At 45.8% G+C, this 18,542-nt stretch overlaps 1 protein-coding gene across 1 annotated transcript in view; it reads left to right on the plus strand.

Moving 5' to 3' along the window:
• Positions 1-16,325, plus strand: part of LOC119461791 (general transcription factor IIH subunit 4-like) — a 76,599-nt gene extending 60,274 nt beyond the window's left edge. The window contains exons 12-14 of the mRNA XM_037723172.2: positions 5,171-5,218; positions 5,317-5,457; positions 16,158-16,325. Of these exons, the coding sequence (XP_037579100.1) occupies positions 5,171-5,218; positions 5,317-5,457; positions 16,158-16,268 (300 nt within the window). The 3' untranslated portion in view covers positions 16,269-16,325. The remainder of the gene's footprint in view (positions 1-5,170; positions 5,219-5,316; positions 5,458-16,157) is intronic.
• Positions 16,326-18,542: the final 2,217 nt, after the last annotated feature.

The following is an 18,542-nucleotide window of genomic DNA, read 5'->3' on the forward strand; positions in this document are numbered from 1 at the left end:
AGTTTCGTTTTGACTCAATACGCACGTCGGCCGCATGCCTAAAAAGCTGCGTAGTGGCCATCCATGATCGCATAGATAGCGACCGCGATTTCGTCTGAAGTTGTTGCAGTGAACGGTAGTTTCGTTCTGATGACTCGGTGCGTGCGTCGGCCGGGTACTGCCACGCCAGCGGCAAGTTGCCGCGCGTCAGCGCCTTGCCGCGAAGTCCACCGTGGCAATCGCGTCTCGCCGCGCGGCAGCGCGATATGATTTCGCGCGCTCTCGGAACGCGGAATCACCGTGAGCGAAAAGGGTACGATGGGACAGCGTCCAGAAATCCCTCTATAGAACCACGAGAGATGACGATCGTCGATTGATAACCCGGCGCGGAGCGGCGGAGGTCCGGTTGCCATTGGCTCCGTGACGTCACCCTCGTCGCTCTCGTCACCCTCGGCAAGCCGTAAAACCCCCGATTCCTGCCGCTTTTTCCGCGCGCGTCATGATGCGTTGCCGCTCGCGCCATGATGCAGGCGTTTTTGCCGCTATCGTGGCCGTACCCTTAAGCACCGCAAAGTCGCCGTTCATAATCGTGTCAATAGCGGCCGCGGTTGCGACAAGAAGTTGTTTCGGTTTACCTCGGTGCAAAGCTGTCGAAGATGAAGCGCACCGGCTACATCGCGATGGACGTGCGATCCGTTGGCGTTTAGCTTACTGGCAAAAAAATTCTCGGGATGTGCGCGCGGTAGTGCAAAGCGTGTCACAAATGATGGCGCGCGCCGCGGCCGTGCTGCGAAGGAAGTCGGGAGGCCTCGATCGCCACTGCGAGAGCCAATCAGTTATGAGATAACAAGAATTGCAGCTTCCACACTGCTTTTGTGCTAAATAGCGAAAGGATTTGCTCATCTATTATACTAATAAAATCGTGCCGACGTAGAAAGCATTTGCTTATTGTTTTCTGGATACCGTGATAATTCGGACATTTTTTTTTTCAATCCCGTGAAATTAGAATCAACTAGGTTTTACTGTAATATGTGATATATACTGTTCGAACTATTCGATTCGAAATTATTTGACCAAATCACTATTCGCTTCGAACCTCAAATCCACTATTCGCCCATCCCTAAATTAGCTGTAATTTTATTGAAAGGGAACAAAATGTGCGGTAATGGAGGGAGGGAGGGGAGGCGACGTTTAGCTGCGGCACCAAATGCGTATTTATATAAGAATGTGGTGAGGCGAGAAGGTGGTAAAGACTTCGGACGCTGCTCGATGAGTGTCCCGTTCTGATCTCGTCGAAAACTTCCGAGCCGCCCCCAGAGGCACAGGCAACAGTCACCAGCGCCGTGCGCGTTCGGTGCGAACGCGGGCAAAACGCCGACGGCGTCTACAACAGTTCGGCGCATTGCTGGTGCTGCTGCATGTCTAAGTTTATACAGCTGATAAAACTACTATCCTTACTCCGTATAGCTCTCTACTAATTTGCTATCGCAATTGATGCTTCACCTTTCGGGTGAAACTGCGACATTTTTTTTATATGCTTACTAAAGAGTGACAGCATCAGGCAACATGGTGTCAGCCCATTTTGATGTAAAAGAAAGTTCCGTTTCACTCAGGCAATTTAGCAAAATCACTCAGGGAAAACCTCGAAAACACAGGGAATCTGAAAATGTCAACTTGGTAGACACCCTGTTATCTGGAAAGGACATCCTGAAACGCTGGTTGCCGATTCATGCTCTGTATAGGAGAAAAATGTGGGGGGGGGGGGGGGGGGGTTGCTCCATTCAGTCGATGGAGTGCGTGGCTGCGCCAAGCTTGAGTCTCTCGGCCGTTGCTATAGCAACAGCGCTAGGCCATGCCGGTCCATTCTTCCACACCTCACACTTTCGTTGTATCTGCACGGCGCATGCCCTGGTACCAGTAGCGTGCATTTGTATTGCATTTTGCAGACAGACGTTAGCAGATGAACCATGTCTTATTTCATTTTAATTTATTTACTCGAATTATACCTTACAGGCTTCATGCCGTGCCTTTATTAAGGGAGGTTACATTGAATTGTGCTAGGCACAGGAACAAAAAAACATGGAAAATAAAGGAAATACAAAGACTACGCAACACAAACAAAAACTAGAAAATGGGAGAGGGGGGATACAAGGGCCATCTGTGCGGTCTCGAGCTATGTCAGAAGAGAGTGGAAACAAGGTTTTAGGTTAAGGGTGCCTTTTATTACCGTGTTTATCTGAGCATCGTTCAAATAGACAGATGCTTCACTTGGTTCTTTTTTTGCGATGCTTTTTGTATTGACTGGTTCTCTCTGTAAATTGTGGTGGTCCCATGAAGGTGGAAGCTTGACTCTTTCTGGATGTAGAAATTGCACCAGCAAAAGTGAATTCTGACTTGTGCTCGAAGAGCTTTTGCTGTTGTCATTTCAGGCTGTGGAGCTGCTTAAACTGCTTTCTTCAGCAAAATCGTCGTTGCAAGGCATATTCAAACCATTCTCTTCACTGAACAGATCCCTGTAGCCTCCAGGCTGCAAATTGTAGGAATCATTATCATCTTGAAAGTAAGGCTGAGAATTCCCATTACGGCACATGCCTGAGTAAGGGAACGCACCTACACTGCGTGCAGTTGTAGACAGATTGTGGTCCTTCTGCCTTTCCGCATTGGCGTCTTGTGGTTGCTTCTGGCATTCAGCATCAGTGAGTTGCGCCTGGCTTTCGTAGAAAATTGTAGACACAGCTTCCTTTTGAAGTCGATCAAGAGACTTTCTTTTCGTCTAGTGGGCCATTCCCTCTATGTGCACTGCACTACTTATCAAAAGTCAGGTCCTACTCAAAATGTCGCACACATACCGTATTTACTCGAATCTAGGCCGACTCCGATTCTAAGCCGACCCCCCCAAAAGTTCGAAGCCAGAAAAAAAAAAAAAACTTGCCTCGAATGTAGGCCGAACGAAAAAGCGAGGACAGCATTCACAAAATGAAACATCATTTATTAAATATGAACCTGCCGAGCTCATTCTATGTCACCATCGCTGCTAGCCTCGTCATTAACTTCCTTACTGCTGACATCTTCAAACAGTGCACTGTATTCAGTACCATCAAGCGCGTTAGAGATGCTGCACTTTTTGAAGGAACGCACGGTCAATGTTCCTTGGTAAATGCCATCCTCGTTGCAGCGCACGCAAAAAGCATCTCCCGTGGCCCCCTCCAATGACAGACGTTTTTCTTATCGATGCCGAAGTTCCGTCCGGCTTGAACGCTTGATGATGCCTCTATGGCTAGACAACTACCGTATTTACTGGATTCTCACGCGCCCTCGATTGTAACGCGCACCCGTTTTGTGTGAGGAAAAAAAAAGTCCTTTACAGTACCGCACACATCATGCTTTCAAACAGAAATACAACTTTCTGTCATTTGGAAAAACAGATTTCCTCCCGATGCACTGAAGTTACGACGAATAAAATAAGTCGCAGTTTCGCCCAAAAGGCGATGCATCGAATGCGATAGCAAATTAGTAGACCGCCATACATAGTAAGGATTGCAATTTTAGCGGCTGCGATACTGACTTTTCTAGATGGCGCTAACTATGCACCATATTTATCAGTTTCAGTTAAAAGCTGGCACGTTTTTTAAAATCCTCAAATCTAAGCCGACCCTAGAGTTTCGTATATGATTATTTGAAAAAACTATCGGCTTAGATTCTAATAAATACGGTATTTTGTATTTTGCTGTAAGCAGTCGCTTACTTAAAGTAATTTTCTGTCGCCACTGCTGCAGCAGTGCGGATCAGATCAGCAGACGACAAGCTCGACGTGCGCCGCACCTCCAGCTCCGCACTGCCGCCGCCGCCGCTCTCCGTCAATATAGCGCATGGCATATGGAAGTAACCTGTGGAATGGTTTCCACGCGTCTCGGCAGACGACGCTAAGCAAGGAGAGTAGGTGGTTGGGCTCAGAAGGACGGGAGAAAGCATGTGTGAACGCCAGGAAGTGGAGCGGAGGGAGAGAACAAAGAAGAGACGCCCAGTGTCCACGTTTTACTATTTGTCCTGAGTGAATGCGTTGTGCGGCGGTGGAGTCGCCGATTCTGTCTGTCTTACTACGTGCCTTTTATGTTTTTGTATGAACAGATAGATTTAGTTCTGTGACAGAGAGCGTATCTCCGTGCCCTGCATTTAAAAAAAATTAAATTATGGGGTTTTACATGCCAAAACCACGATCTGATTATGAGGCACGCCGTAGTGGAGGACTTCGGAAATTTGGACCACCTGGGGTTCTTTAACGTGCGCCTAAATCTAAGTACACGGGTGTTTTCGCATTTCGCCCCCATCAAAATGTGGCTACTGCAGCTGGGATTCGATCCCGCGAACTCGTGCTCAGCAGCCCAACATGCCCTGCATTTGGTGCCACATCTAGGTGTCACCTTATTCCATTATTTCGTTTATTTGCTGAGTGAACTGAGATTTCGAATATACTGTGCCTTTTTCATGGACATTTGTTACCACATTGTATTACGGTAGGCAAGAAAAAGTATTTGGGCGTGTTGGTGGGTCATTGTAATCTTAACTGAGATTCATAGCGCTAAAACGACACAAGGACGAGGAAGAAGGGCGGAGCAGAAAATGGAGGGGGAGATGCCAACGCCGAAAGCGGAGGGAGAGAACAAAGAAGCGCTCGTCCCGTGTTCTTCCTCGTCCTTGTGTCGTTTTAGCGCTATGAATCTCAGTTAAGAAAAAGTACCAAGCGACTTCTGATAAATGGTGTGGTTATATTCATCCATACATTTTCATTGTGATGCAATCAATAAGTATGGTTATTAAAGGTAGTAAAGCTTATAAGCTTGTACACTTTTGAGCAAGCAAAGATTATTGACGTTGACATGTGCCATTTTCTGCTACACATTCATTTAACAGTAGCATGTCAAGTGTTATGCTTGTTTTGTTCACTGTGTACATGGCTAGAAATATGGAATCTATTGCTTGCACTGAAGAATTCACTAGGTTTTAGCTCTTTTCAATGCCTAATTATTTTTATTATGTGCGTGGAGCTGCTAGAGAGTCTTAGGTTTCAACGGTGTGAAGAATGTGTACTTGTTTGACTGACTTTTGATAAAATTTTGTTTATCACTATCCTCTCACTTACGGCTTGCGAAGGAGCATCTGATTTTGAGAAAGGCACCCTTCAATTTTCCAGATCATAAAGTTTCTTCGAATGTATGCACATCCTGAGGCCCTCAAGCAGGCAAGTGTCCCTCAGCTGCTTCAATGGGCGCATTTTTACCAGGAAAAGTGTCCAAACTTCTCCTGGTTAGGTATTTAATTATGTCCTTGCCATTGCAGACACCTGTACTCCCAGCCACAATCATGGATCAGCTACGGCTCTGGGAAATGGAGAGAGATCGATTTGTGTTCCGTGAAGGAGTCCTGTACAGCCAGTTCATCTCGCAAAATGACTTTCAACTCCTCAGAAACTATGCCTCGGCAAGTCCCTTGATACCCACAGTCTTGGACTTTTTATTTGCTAGGGACAGGCTGGAACAGGCAAATGTAAAAGAATTTAACCCTGGTTAAATGCTGTGGACAGAAAATTCCTGTGGTAGCATTGTTAGGTACTGCAGTGTAGTCCACTTATTATACAGTGGTGGAACAGCTGCGCCGATTGCGCTGATAGTGACCCTTTGTGCCATCCTGTTCTAAAGCACCATTTTAGCAGAAAATTGTGCCAAGCCTGTGCCAAGAAGCATAAAAGGTACCTTGCTAGTGAAACAAATGAAAACCTAAAATGTGCTATCTTCATCATCATGGAGGTGAGCCGAGTGGCCATAGTCATGGATATAACCATGGAGGAAGGAAGGAAGGAAAACTAGAAGGGAGTGTCATGTGACAATTTTAAAGCCTAGTCATAAAAAATATAAAGAAATGTAGGCCCTTGTCACATGATAGGCAAGCGGCACCTCGCTTTGGTTGTGTCCACTTGCATCTGCTGCAGTGGTTTCATCTCGCCTTTTCTAAGGTGCGAAGGCGGCAGGATGAAAATTAGCAAAAAAAAAGTTTTGCAAGTCCCCAACGCCTGTGTCGAAACTACAAGACCACAAAGGTTTCGAGGCGTTTGTGCAGATGTTACCCACTGATGCGTGACATTGTTTTCTGTGTAGTGCTGACATTCTCTTTCGGCTTTCCGTTTTTTCGGAAGTGCCTAGTCACCTCTGATGGTCTCGTCTCACCACCACTTTGATTTATACTACAAGATTGCCTGTAAGCACTTCCATGTGAGTGCATTGCTTGGCATGATTGATGCGTTCCTGCTTGAGTCTTTTTGTCTGTGTTGTGTGTGCTGTGATGGAGAGGCACCAGACAACCACCGCCAAGCAAACCCGGTAGAGTATCTAAAGAAAGCTTTGCTTTAATAATCACAGCAGTTCAAGGTGTACTGTGGCTGATATGATGAACCTTAACAAGTGCGTGGAAAAGTTAAACCACACTTGGGCGTTGTGCATAGGCTTCAAGGCGAGAGCGTTGGCAGTAAGTAAGTGATGCCTTGGAAATTCTATGAATGCTATGGTCGTGTGCAAGGTGCCCTAGCCTTCGTCTATGCTTCAAGGCAGCACACTTAAAGCCAAGTGCGATGCGCACGGCAGCAGAAAACCGTGCATTCCTTCCTCTGTAACTCTGAAGGCAGTTGCCACTAAAAGTTAAGAAACTAACAATCCCTTGAATGGTCAGGCAACCTCGGAGCACTGAGCTTCCAAGAGGCACCTCGTAGATAGGCCCCTGGAAAGAGGGAGAGGTGGCGTCAGAGGAGGTGGGCTTGCAGAGGCTAGCTGAGTGATGTCATGCTCTCTCCTAGTCTTTCTTTCCTCCATGGATATAGCTGATGCCATTGGTCCTCCATTTGCTGTTTTTGCTCTTTTGTTGCATTACTCTCTGGTGGAGGTTCTAATGTTCTGCCGCTGTGCAGTCTTCTTGTTTGTTTGTGCTGTTTGTGGTGCAGTTCTGTATTCCGCTTGCTACTGTGCTGTGGAGTTCAGTCAAGGAGGCTGTCGGATCTAAAAGCAGCTCCAGATATAGTTCGTTCACACATTGTTTAGCATAGTTGTTGGCCGTGCCACTTTAGAGACAGTACCTTGTAATACACGTACTTGGCCGCTGGCTAGGTCCTAGGAGGAGGATGAAAATAGAGGGAAAGACAGGAGGTTAGCAACCGCTGGCAAATAATTTACTATTAGTGGGGACCTTCCTTGCAACCTTGCATAATTGGAAAAGCATATCCCGTGGTTGTAACTTCAACAGCTTTCACACGACCTAATGCACAGTTACGCAGGCGAGGCTTTACACGTTAGAAGTGAAGAAACCTCTGGACGCCTTCACCATAACTTCGGTTTAGTCATGCACCTCCCTATAGGGTGTGGTTTTTCTTTCACGTCCTTCCGCTATACAGTCAACGACTGATTTTCCAGACGGCTGCTTTTTCGGACATGCCCGGTAATTTGGACTCCTTCGCGGCATTGTCACGTACCCCATAGAGTCAATGTATAAGAACCTCTGAAATTTCAGACGCAAAAAACCTTTGCCATTCGATTTTCCGGACTTTTTGCCATGACTGCAGGCCTGAAACTGCATTAATCGAAGCCACCACTAAACCGGTGCTTTCGCACGCAGATCCGCTGGCAGCCATAGCCAGCACTGCGGAAACGCTGCGACGTTCGCTACCAAGCTTTTTGCTGTTCGATGCCGTGTATTTCATTAAAACAATTTGCCGCTCTTAGCAATGGCGCCGACTCCCTCTTTGTAATCCTTGCCAATGGCTTCGAAGCTTGGAAAGCATGGTGCGTTGCATTATGCTGGTTCCCGAAAGTCAGCTACGCCTCAGTACCAAAGTGTTAAGCGGTGAAGCTTACGTGAAGTATTGCGGTGAAGTATAACATAAGTAGGAAGGGGCATTGTCATGGGACACGGTATGTATTCCTTAATGTATGTGATAGGAGACGCGTGCACCCGCTGTCTCCTATCACAATGTGAACACCGACACGTTTAAGTGTACTGGCAGGCCTTCAGAACTATTTCCGAAGTTCGTGTAGCGAATTGTGCCCTTGGGGTAAGTAAAAGGCATGCATTCACTTTTTCAGACTGCCAGATTTTTCTATCGCTTTTGCGGTTCCTAGGGAGTTGGAAAAATCGGACGTCAACTATTTATTCATTTTTTTCTAGCCTGAAGTGCGGTGTATGTGCAAATGCTTGTTGCAAGACGAAATGGTATAACCGGCTTTATACCACTAACGTACAGGGAAAGGCGTCGATATGAAGAAGTCGCAGTTTCACCTGAAAGGCAAAGCATTGATAGCAATAGCAAAGTATTAGACAACTACACGAAGCAGGGCTTGTAGTGTTATTGACCATTTAAATTGCTGTAAACATTCGTTTACTAATTAAGTTAACAAGCATGGTGTCATGTGCACATGGGTAAACATGCTCGCTAGATGACTGCGAACACTTGCTATCACAATGTTGAAGAGCGGCAGCAGGGATGAATGAATTCGTGCTGCCTCTTGCTTCAACGCTAGCGAACTAGGTGTGCGAGAACGAGGCATACAAAGCCATCTCAGCTTGCTTAACGTTTGTACCCACCTCGGATTACCTCCAAGAGAAGTGCAGCGGCGCCGTGCACAGCTGCCAGGCTAGATGAGGAGACTAGATGCAGATCTGCACCCACGAAAAGACGCCGGCACATTTCCTCTTGCACACCTACAGCATACGGCGTGCAGCCACATTCATGTCGCACTTGGACTTCATAGAGAAACTCACGGCGACATTGACGGCGGAAATTCGCCTGGAGTGTCCACATAATTGCTATTACTAAGAAATTAATCAAGCTATCCCTGTCATTTTTATCCTGAATGCTGCATTGATATGCATAAAGCTGGCTCTGTAATATTTATTTTTATTTTTTTATTTTTATTTTCAATACTGTGAGCCCTTTCGGGCTGTTACAGGGTGGGATAATTCGCAACACTAAGAGCGAATATACAAACAGCGTAATACAACTAACACAATGCAAACTGAAATTATACAATAGCATAAACAAACAGCAGCAGGAACAGCGCAGTACAACATCAAAAAACATTGAATTTAAACATATAATGATTCTAGGTTTCCTTGAAAACTCGCAAGCGAATTCATACCGTCAAATATTTTTGAGTTAAGTTTGTTCCACTCTTCTATAGTTTTGACCAGAAACGAATGTTTGTAAACATTAACTCTAGGCACATATGGTCTAACAACGTATGGGTGACAGGACCGAGGTGACACTCTGCCAGGAGTTGACTATTTCACGTAATATTGAGACCTTATGGTGTATAGAGGTATGTTTGACACTGTGCCAAAAGTGCTTGTCGCTGCATCAAATCAGCTGTTTGCCTGTGCCAAGTCTGTGCCGAAAGGTCAAACCCCTACTGATGTCTGTACGACATATAGTGTTATATAGGCTATGGTGATTTGTCGCTTTAGCATTAATAACTTTTGTAACAATCTTTCTGAAATTCTTTCTCAGAAAATCTGCTCCGTAGGAAGAATTAAATATAAAATGGGAGAAGTCTTCAAGGCAAATGGTGCCGATGCTGCACTGGTATTACTGTGGACTGTAACCTTTGTACACTTATTTGTTTAATGCAAAATTATATGCAGCCACAAGGGCTGCTGTTACAGTGTTTGTGACCCAGCTTGGATACTAAATATTGCTGTTGTCAAGTTCCACCTGCTGCAGAACCAAGCAGACAGTTTTCAGAAAAGTCTGCAGAATGGCCAACATGCACTTTCATATAGTTTAAACGCTAAAATTTATGTTTTAGTTTTTTTAGAGTTCTAATGGTGGCATCTTCAATGCTAGACCATAGAACCACTGGTAGGCATGGGGTAGCAAAACAGGAAAGCAAAGGAGTGCTAAAGTTGTAGTACTCGTTAACGTTGTGGCTTGCCAAAATGGTGGAAAATAAATGTTTACTTTATGCAGGGGTGCAATGTATGGGTCTGTATAAATGGGGTGCTTCTTTAGACCATACCGAATTTTAGAAATCGTCTGTGGCAGCGTATTGTAGTCCTTGAGTTAGATTACTTAAAGTGGTGAACATTACTCAGGAAATCGAAATGCATAATATACTAAACAAATAAAAAAAAATATAGTCAGCAAATAAAAACAGGTACTGATTAACTTTTTAATTTGTTACTTTACAGCACATATTGCAATTTACGAATTGTAGTTAGCAAGGCATGTCCACTTGGAACGACTTCTAAAGATTGCATGGGTTTTGAGATATGCACCGTGCAACTTGTGATAAAAATGCATTATTGTTCAACTTACTTTTTTATCAAACCATCATTTTATGCATGGCAGCACAAAAGTAACTCAACGTCCATGTATTTTGTCGCACACTTTGGGAATGAATATCTCGAAACTGGTGTCATCCTGAAAATTTGTTTCAGGTCTGTAGCCTAGCGAATTCACCGGCTACAATTTGCAAATTTCAATAGTGATCTTTCAAAGTGAATTTCAAGAACATTTTTGAATTGGTAATTCATCACTTGTGGATATCAATTTCTCGTGCTAATATTGTTACGGGGAGAAAATGTATGTATTTACAATATATACAGTTAGAGGGTTGTAGCTCTGTGGCCAGGGTGACACCATCTACCGAGCTCCGAGACACTTCAGCCTCTTCTTCCCCAACCAACGTCATTTTGTCCACAGCGGTACAAACTCGGACGTGACATTATAGTCCGTCGCAACAGCCACCCACTTGTTGCCCGAGGATGAGGTAGGAAATGGGCCAAGGAGGTCCAGGCCGACGCGGAAAAATGACTCACTGGGGATATCTATAGGCTGAAGGTGGCCAGTGGGAGACAATGGAGGCTTCTTGCAGCGTTGGCAAAGTTCGCAGGCAGCGACGTAGCTTTGAACAGAGCGATATAGCCCAGGCCAGAAAAATCGTCTGCGCACACGGTCGTATGTACGGAAGACACCCAAATGACCAGCGGTAGGCGCATCGTGTAACTGCGAGAGAATTGTCGAGCGCAGATGCTGGGGAACGACGAGGAGCAGTTCAGCACCATGTGGATTCATATTGCGTCGATATAAGGTCCCGTCCTGGAGAACAAACATACGGAGAGAAGCGTCCTGTTGCTCCAAGGTAATGCGTTCGATGATGGATCGCGAATATGGGTCACGACGCTGCTCGTCGGCGATGCATGAGAAGTCGGAGATCGACAAAACGCAGGTATCTGTATCGGTTTCGGTGCCATCGGGTGGGTCGACAGGGTAGCGGGAGAGGCAGTCGGCGTCCTCATGTAACCGCCCAGATTTGTAGGACACGGAAAACGTGTACTCTTGCAGGCGTAAAGCCCAGCGGCCAAGACGGCCTGTCGGGTCTCTGAGTGAGGATAGCCAACATAAGGCATGATGATCTGTCACGACGGTGAAATGTCGACCGAACAGGTAAGGGCGGATTAGCAATGCACCAAACAAGGGCCAAGCATTTACGTTCTGTTATCGAGTAGTTTCGCTCTGGTGCAGAAAGAAGATGGCTAGCATACGCGATCATGCGATTGGTGTCCCGCTGTCGGTTGGGACAAGATAGCGCCAATGCCATGGCCGCTTGCATCAGTACGAACTTCTGTGTAGGCATGCGGATCAAAATGACCCAACACGGGTGGATTGGTAAGGTGACTGATAAGCGTTGAAAATGCTTCAGCCTGGTCGGGTCCCCAACGAAAAGTGGTGTCCTTTTTGAGAAGGTCTGTGAGAGGACGAGCGATTTCGGCAAAGGTCTGGATAAATCGCCGAAAATAGGAACACAGCCCTAGAAAACTGCGGACATCGGTAGGAGAACGCGGAAAGGGAAACTCCCCAATGGCACGAATTTTGTCAGGATCAGGCTGGACGCCAGAAGCGTCAACCAAGTGACCAAGTACTCATATTTGGTGGCGGCCGAAATGGCATTTTGCAGAATTGAGTTGTAGGCCGGCACGTCGAAAAACATCAAGGATAGCTGAGAGTCGGTGAAGGTGGCTCTCAAACGTCGGTGAAAAAACTATGATGTCATCAAGGTAGCAGAGGCATGTGGTCCATTTGAATCTGCGCAGAAGAGAGTCCATCATGCGCTCGAAGGTAGCAGGGGCATTACACAATCCGAAAGGCATCACTTTAAATTGGTAGAGACCATCTGGGGTGACGAAGGCGGTCTTTTCGCGATCTCGTTCATCCACTGCGATTTGCCAGTAGCCGCAGCGCAAATCAATCTATGAAAAATAACTGGCACCGTGTAAGCAGTCCAGCGCGTCTTCAATTCGCGGAAGCGGATACAAGTCCTTTTTCTTAATCTTATTCAGGTGACGGTAATTGATACAAAATCTCCAGGTATTGTCCTTCTTTTTAACCAAAACGACAGGTGACGCCCATGGACTGCAGGAAGGCTCGATAATATCTTTGGAGAGCATTTTGTCCACCTCCGTTTGGATCACCTGGCGTTCAGCCGCTGACACACGGTAGGGCCTCCGGTGTATAGGAGGAGCGTCACCAGTGAGGATGGGATGGGTGACGACACGGGTGCGACCTAGCGGGTGATTTCCAAAATCAAAGATGTCTTCATAGGACATCAGAATACGGCAAAGGGCGTCGGCGTAAGCAGGCCGTAGGTCAGTAGCTATCATGGGCCTAAACTTGTCGTTGCTTGAAGTAGGACGGTCGGAAGCTGCAGCAGTGTCAAATTGTGGTTCGGGCGTAAGAGCAGCTACTCCACACTCTTCTAAAGGGGACAGCAAAGCGAGAGATACTCCCTCAGGAAGCACTTGCAGACACGAACCAAAGTTCAGAAGGGGAAGCCACGCTTGATTGTTAACAAGAGTAACAATTGAGCTTGGTAGTGCTATTTGGTGTGCCAGGAGAACGTCGCAAAGTGGGGACACCACGTAAGGACCGTCTCGAAGTGGAGGAAAAGGCTACATGAGGACGTAGGTCGCAGCATCAGGTTGCAGGCGAACAAATTCAGCAGAACGAAGTCAGGACTTGGGGTCTTCGGTCGGGTCGGCAAAGTAATGGGGCAGTTCAAGGCGAAGGGTGCCGGTTGCACAGTCAATAAGTGCTGAATGAGCAGTCAGGAAGTCGATTCCAAGAATCACTGCGTGGGGACACTCGGCCAGTACAGTGAACAGGACTAACACTGGACGACCGGCAATGGTAACACGGACGGCGCACATTCCCATCACGGCTGTTGTACTGCCATTAGCCACTCGGACGGCAGGCGACTCGGCAGGTGTCAGGACTTTACGGAGACGGCTACGAAGATCTGATCGCATAACCGACACCTGAGCGCCAGTATCGATGAGGGCTTGAACGGGTACATCATCAACAAAAATTTCAACAAGGTTCGGTCGAGCAGCAGGGGTCAGCAGAGGTTTTGCAGTCCGAGTCGTCAACGCAGCCTCACCTCCGGGGGCTGCATTGCTTAGTTTCCCGAGAAGCGGCCCGCGTAGGACGGGGACGAGGGACGTCGAGGTGTAGGCGAGCGGGACTGACGGCTTTGCAGCGAGGGCGAGCGGCTAGTGGTGTTTCCCCGAGAGGGAAGGCCGGCATGGTATGGTTCAGAAAGGGGCGACAGAGACCGAGGGTCTCGGTCGAAGCGGCGATCAGCGTATGGTCGAGGCGAGGAGTACCAGCGGCTACTACGGCAGTGGCGGGAGATGTGACCGACCCGGGAGCAAGCAAAGCAAATTGGCCTGTCATCCGGTGTTCGCCACTCAGAGGGGTTCCGATATCGATTCGGGAACGACTGGCGAGTTGCAGCAGAGGCAATGACAGGAGCGGTAGGGGTGGGCAGATGGCAGACTGGATATCCATGTTTGCAATTTCTTGGTGGACAACAGCTTGAATGAGCGAGATGGTCATGTTGTCGTGCGTATGGGGACTGTGAGAACTTGGAGCCATAGCCTCAAGTTCGCGGCGGATGACCTGTGTCAAGCTTGGCGTGGCAGGCGGATGTGATTCCGGAGGGTCGTTGCAGGAGGAAGTGGCAGCCGTATTGGGAAGTTGGTCGAAGCGTTGTACGATGCCTTTGCTCTTCGCTTGCTCAAAATTCCGGCATTCCTTTATGATGGATTCAACCGTTGAGCAGTTCCTGCAAAGCAGGAGGTTGAACTCATCGTTCGCGATGCCCTTCAAAATGTTTCCAACCCTATCGGCCTCCAGCATGTCCGCGTCCGCTTTACGGCAGAGAGCCAGAACGTCCTGAATATACGCGACGTACGATTCGGTTGGTGTCTGGACACGAGACGCTAGCAACTCCATTTGACGTCCCTCAGGTCTTCCGAAAAGATCGCGTAGCTTTTCCTTGCAGGAGTCCCAGCTTGTAATGTCGGTTTCATGCGTCTCGAACCATACCTTCGCGGTTGCTCCCAAGTAAAAGATCACGTTGGCCAGCAAATGTGTGGCATTCCACTTGTTGTGCTTACCGACGCGCTCATACGACGTCAGCCAGTCTTCGACGTCGACCTTGCCAGTGCCAGTGAAGATTCCCGGGTGACGTAGCTGGGTTAGTACCACTTCCGCCGGTGTCTGAGCGGCGGAGGCAGCGTCAGTAGCCATAACAGCGGAACCGATGTGACGCCCGCTGCAAAGATCCAGGGCCGGCTTGTGGCGAGATTACCCCGCACCTCCACCAAAATGTTACGGGGAGAAAATATATGTATTTACAATATATACAGTTAGAGGGTTGTAGCTCTGTGGCCAGGGTGACAGCATCTACCGAGCTCCGAGACACTTCAGCCTCTTCTTCCCCAACCAACGTCATTTTGTCCACAGCGGTACAAACTCGTACGTGACAATATAGTTTGCGTCTGAGTAATCAAGCTCAAAGTCTGGAATTATGCTATCTGCCACAAGCGATTTGCAAAAATTCTATATGGCTTAAAAAAAAAAAGACCTTGTATAGATAGCTGGCTATGACTTCACAAAGGGGAAATATAGGCTAGTTGATGTTGCTATTATAGTCTTAATTTTCATGCTTTGTGGCCATAACTATAAGTGAACTGAACTGTCACTGCACAACATTGTTTTTATTACTTGGTACTGATCTATGCTTTTGTACATTCTGTAGCTGCTATTTTAAACATTGGGTTACAGTAGACTTTTTGCACAAGATAAGCATCTGTGAAATGTTGTCCAAAAATTATTTGTATGCCTTGTGGTCAAGGTTACAGCTAAAATTTCAACTCCATATAACTCTTGCCAGTTGGTTTTCACAACTGCCCATACAACGTTATTCCTCAACTTGGTGACATTTATCATCATACTTAGCATAAGCACTTTGTACACTTAATACTATTTCATTGTTCAGGATGCATAACAAAAGGTGCATGATGTAAAGCTGACCAAACTGAATGGCGCTGAGGAGTCAACATTACATCAGCAGGAATTGTCTGATGGATAAATTTTTTTTTTTACTTTTTAGTATATTGCCTTCCCTCATGATTGTTGGACTGCTGCTGTTTCAATGCCGTATAATGGTCAGTACGGGCCATGGTGGTTTCAGAACCACTTTTGTTAAGCCAAAGTTTGCAAAAAGGGTTCAGTTTATCGAAGTACATAGGTGTAATCATTGTGCCTGTGGGCTACCAACAAAAGTTGGTGTCTGTGCATCATTTGTCCGTTAGTTTTGCCTAAGCAAGTTTTGTTTAACCAGAGTCCACTGTACTTCATTACCTACTTAATCTTTATGCTAGAACAATTTTCATGTATTGTTGTGTTCTTACGAATTTAAATGGGGATTTGAATGAACATGTCACGATATTTCATTTGTTGCTGTAGCTTGTATGACAATATTTTCTTTTTGTGGAAGCCTAACAAGTTCTTCAATAAAATGTTGCAGAAAATTCTCACAAAATGAAAATTTTATGCATCACCAAAATGCAATTGTGAAAGCCACTTTGAATATAAGAATCTTTATTGCTGGTGAACTGCATGTCTCCAGTATGAAGCAAGTTTGTTATCATGCCGCTTTTGTTTGTTTAGCAACAGGACCTTTCTTCAAGCAGTTTTATTAAGTACTGCTTGGTTGCACTAAATGGTGAAATTTGTAGTAGGTACTAAATAATTTAGCAACTTGCTGAGCAGTGCATATTTCCTGCCCATCTTGCAGGAACTGGGCGTCCTTATCTGGGACAATCCAAGCAAGAGGGTCATGGTTGTGAATCGTAATGGCCATGATGAAGTCAAACGTTTTTGGAAACGGCACCGGCAAGACCACTAACCTCATGTTATTCATCGTCATTCAATTGATAAATAAATTTGTTATTTACTCATTTAACTTTCTTGTTATAGTGTGTTGTTATTTGTAAATAAAAATGTATTTCAGAAAAACTTTGTCTTGTTCAAACTATAGCCAATTTTCGTACTGCCAGCACACTGTAAGCAAAAATTGCATATCGTGGTGCTAGGAATTTGTCAATCTTATTCATTAGCAGCATTTGTTGAGTTCAGTTAAATGGGGTCTTGATAGGGTTGTGACTAAAATTGTTAGATGCATTGTGTGGCACTACACTCGAACCTCGTTATAATGAAATGAGACAACGTAATAATTGATATGACGAAGTAAATGAAATTCCTCTTGAAAGCTCCATAGAAATCCATGTATTTAAAACCTTGTTTTAACAAAGTAAAATTGTCCTGCCAATGGATATAACGAACTAGATTCGTCTACGAAACCATAAAGTACCCGACCGTTGTGCGCCGAGTACATCCCTTCCTGCGAGGACCAGCGCTCGCTTGGCGCGGCAGTTCAAAACTCCTGCGTCGAATATGCCGTCGACCAACACTGGTATTTATTGTGTCTGGCCGCTATCACACTTCACCTCTCTTTAGGCAGCTTTAGTTTAACGTTAGCATAATAGCGGGGGTAAGGGAAAGAGCGTTTCCGTTTCGCAAACGAACTTTGCAGAAAGCGAGTTTTAGTATAGCGTGATAGCGTAGTTTACGTGCCGAACACTATTCCATTATGCTTTGAATTTCGCATACATAGTGTACCTAAGTGATTCTATCTGTGTGTGCATCCAGAAAGTGTGAGAGGCAGCGCAATGGAAGCCAGGATTGCGTTGTATTTGTACTTTTCATGTCCGCCGATCCGCGGCGAAATCAGTACAAACAGTACAAGCTGTCTACCATAACCTCCGAGACCTTCCGATCTCGGAAGGCTTATGCCATTGTTGCACCTATCTCCTCCCGACTTCACCGATAGGTGGCACTGACATTGAAGGTTTCAGGATAATGGAAACTGTAAATAGACAACCAGGAGTCATCAGAAAGAAAGTGAGAGAAATAGAGACTGTGAATTGGGATGCAAAGAATGGAAACAAAAAGGACAATGGAGATTTACAAGAATGAGAAGAAAGAAATTGGAAGGGAAAATCTGTACGATAACACAAAGGGCAGTGCCTTGCTATTTGAGGCTCGAGCCGGTTGCCTAAGGACAAAAACATATTGGAACAAATATTCGGAACTAGAGACGTGTATGCTGCAGTAAAGATCCAGAAACCACTCAGCACATCCTGATGGAATGCGACGGGATCCACTCAGCGAGAACCGTAGTTAACGTGCAACTCCCAGAAGCGCTTGGGTTTAAAGTGGAAGGAAACAAACAGATCAGCCGTAGAGATCAGCAAGAGACTATTATAGTACTGGTGGAAAAAAAGCAGGGAAAAGATGGACACGACCTGATCTCTTAAAATCATAGGCAGCGGTAGAAGGTAAATTTTTGAAAAATAAAAATAATAATGAGAGGTATACAAAAATGCTAGATAAAGAACATGTATAGTATACCTGATTAAATCAAGCAGGCTAGGTGACTATTTGTCACCGCCCCGTTTCAAAGGGAATGCCAATAAATCATCATCATCAATGTCAGCGTGTTTCCATATTATAGATATATGGAAGCACAGGAAAAAACCAACAGCTAAGGGGAAGAAAAATTGCGGCCATAATGAAACACAGGCCTGTGGGGATACAATAGGTACGAGGTGCTCCGGGGTAATGTGGAAAGGTGGAATGGTTCCAGAACTTGCATTTGGAAATGCGGTTGTTTGCTTGAAGTCAGGGGTACAATTGGGACTCGATGGCAACCAAAAGTCAGTTGGATGCCTCACATTGAGCACTCACGGGAAGACTACGAATGAAGCTGTGCACGATGATATGGGCTGGACAAGTTTTGAAGTGAGGGAAGCTCAGAGTAAAATTGATTATGAAGAACGACTGAGATATATGGAAGAAAGTAAATGGGCTGGGAGAGTGTTCAGATATTTCTACAGGAAAAACATTGATTCACAGTGGAGGAAAAGAACTAGGTAGCTTACGAGCAAGTATGCAACCGGTATAGTGAGCAACATGGCAACAAAGAACATCAAGCGGAAAATCAGTGAGGTTGAGATAATCTCATGGTTGATGGCAATGGAAAAGAAACCTGCTATGAGTAACTACTTATTTTATGATACCTCAAAGGGAAGCTCTTTACTTTTCGTAGCGAGATCAGGGT

The sequence above is a fragment of the Dermacentor silvarum genome, chromosome 8 (genome assembly GCF_013339745.2).
Source record: "Dermacentor silvarum isolate Dsil-2018 chromosome 8, BIME_Dsil_1.4, whole genome shotgun sequence".
Classification (NCBI taxonomy): Eukaryota; Metazoa; Arthropoda; class Arachnida; order Ixodida; family Ixodidae; genus Dermacentor; species Dermacentor silvarum.